At 42.8% G+C, this 1,648-nt stretch overlaps 1 protein-coding gene across 1 annotated transcript in view; it reads left to right on the forward strand.

Annotated features, from left to right (window-relative positions):
- Positions 1 to 502: 502 nt before the first annotated feature.
- Cylc2 (cylicin 2) overlaps positions 503 to 1,648 on the forward strand; it is a 6,485-nt gene continuing 5,339 nt past the window's right edge. Inside the window, exons 1-2 of the mRNA XM_055605275.1 lie at positions 503 to 654; positions 1,000 to 1,040. Coding sequence (XP_055461250.1) covers positions 503 to 654; positions 1,000 to 1,040 — 193 coding nt within the window. The remainder of the gene's footprint in view (positions 655 to 999; positions 1,041 to 1,648) is intronic.

Here is a 1,648-nt window from a genome sequence, read left to right on the forward strand (position 1 = left end):
CCATGGCCCATAAGCCTGTCTGGCTCCATGTCTCTGCCACTCAGACTCCTCTGGGTTGTGCTATCTTGGATCCAGGATCTTTGTGCTTTGACTGTTTGCCTAGTGTCCATGGGATGACCAGAAGAACTTTGACTTGAACCCTGGGAACACTGCCCCAGATATTCTGAGGTTGCCTCAGTGGGATGGGAGAGATCCAATGTCTAGCTGCTAAAGAGGTGGGTACAGGGACCTGTAACTCCCCACTTGCTCACATACGTGGAGAGTACAGGAAACCCAAAGTTCATGACTCTCAGACCAGGGAAATGGACATGGATGCTTGGATCTGATTGGTTCCAAGTGTCCCAGGAAACATGAAGCTGCCCTCAGGGGAGCAGGAGGGATCCAGTGTATAGCTGCTAGAGTGGAGGGTCACTGAACCCTGGGGTTCCACACTCACTGGGGTGTGCAGAATATGCTGGGAATACACAGTTTGTGATTCCCAGACCTGGGAGCCTGCCACAGGATGCTCCCTCCAGTCCAGAGGAGGCCCAATGTTAATGCTCTAGATCCAGATGCTGCTCCACCCACTGGTTTAGGAGTCACTGATTTTTGCCCTTCAGATATGGTGCACACTGCTCATTGCCATCTTGAAAATCCAGAAAAACTACTTGATCAGTATTTTACAAATTAAATTTAAAAATTCAGAAAGGCAAAGAGGATGGACATAGGAGGAGGGAGAAAACAGTGAACAGGACAGGAGCCAACCAAAAGAGCCTCTGAAAGGTTTTACCCTGTAGGGTATCGAGGCAGACTAGGTTCAGAGGAAAGGGGAGGAGGACCTCTCTTTTCAGTGGACTGGGAGAGGGACGTGGGTAGGGAAAAGGAAGGGTGGGATTGGGAGAGGAGAAGGGAGGGAGGTACAGGGGTGATACAAAGTGAATAAACTGTAATTAATAAAAATAAATCTGTAAAATTCAGATTGGTATAAATTAATTAATCTTTTCCCTTTTATTTTAATAGCCTAAAAGTAACATATGGAACATACGATAATTATATTCCAGGTAAGGTAGAGTTTAACATTTACTTTAAAAATGCATGAGTTTTTATTTTTTCTTTTTATTAAAAATTGATTATTTTATTTTACAGCACATTCTGATTACAATTTCTTATACCTCTACTCTTCCCACCTCCGTTCCCACTCTCTTCTTGTCTCTCTTTAGAATAGAACCTACTTCCAAGAGATAAATACAAACTTAACAAAATAAAACATAATAATAAAATTGTCTCATCAAATTTGGATAAGGAAAACCAACAAAAGAAAAGGAGCTTAAGATAAGGCACAAAAATCAGAGACCCACTCATTCATACACTCAGAAGACCCTTAAAAACTCTAAAATGAAAGTCTTAATATATAGCAGAGAACCAGACATGATCAGGCCCTGTGGTTGCTACTTCAGTCTTTGTGAATTCATATAAACTTTGTGAAGTTGATTTAGATGGACTCATCCTCCTGGTGTCCTCTGCCTTGTGACTATAGTCCTTTTTCCACCTTCCATGGCTTCCTGAGCTCTGAGGAACGGGATTTGCTGGAGAATCTCTTTTAGTGCTCAGAGTTCCAATCTTCTCTCTCTCTCTCTCTCTCTCTCTCTCTCTCTCTCTCTCTCTCTCT

Source organism: Psammomys obesus, unplaced genomic scaffold (assembly GCF_907164565.1).
Source record: "Psammomys obesus unplaced genomic scaffold, mPsaObe1.curated_primary_1811, whole genome shotgun sequence".
Lineage (NCBI taxonomy): Eukaryota > Metazoa > Chordata > Mammalia > Rodentia > Muridae > Psammomys > Psammomys obesus.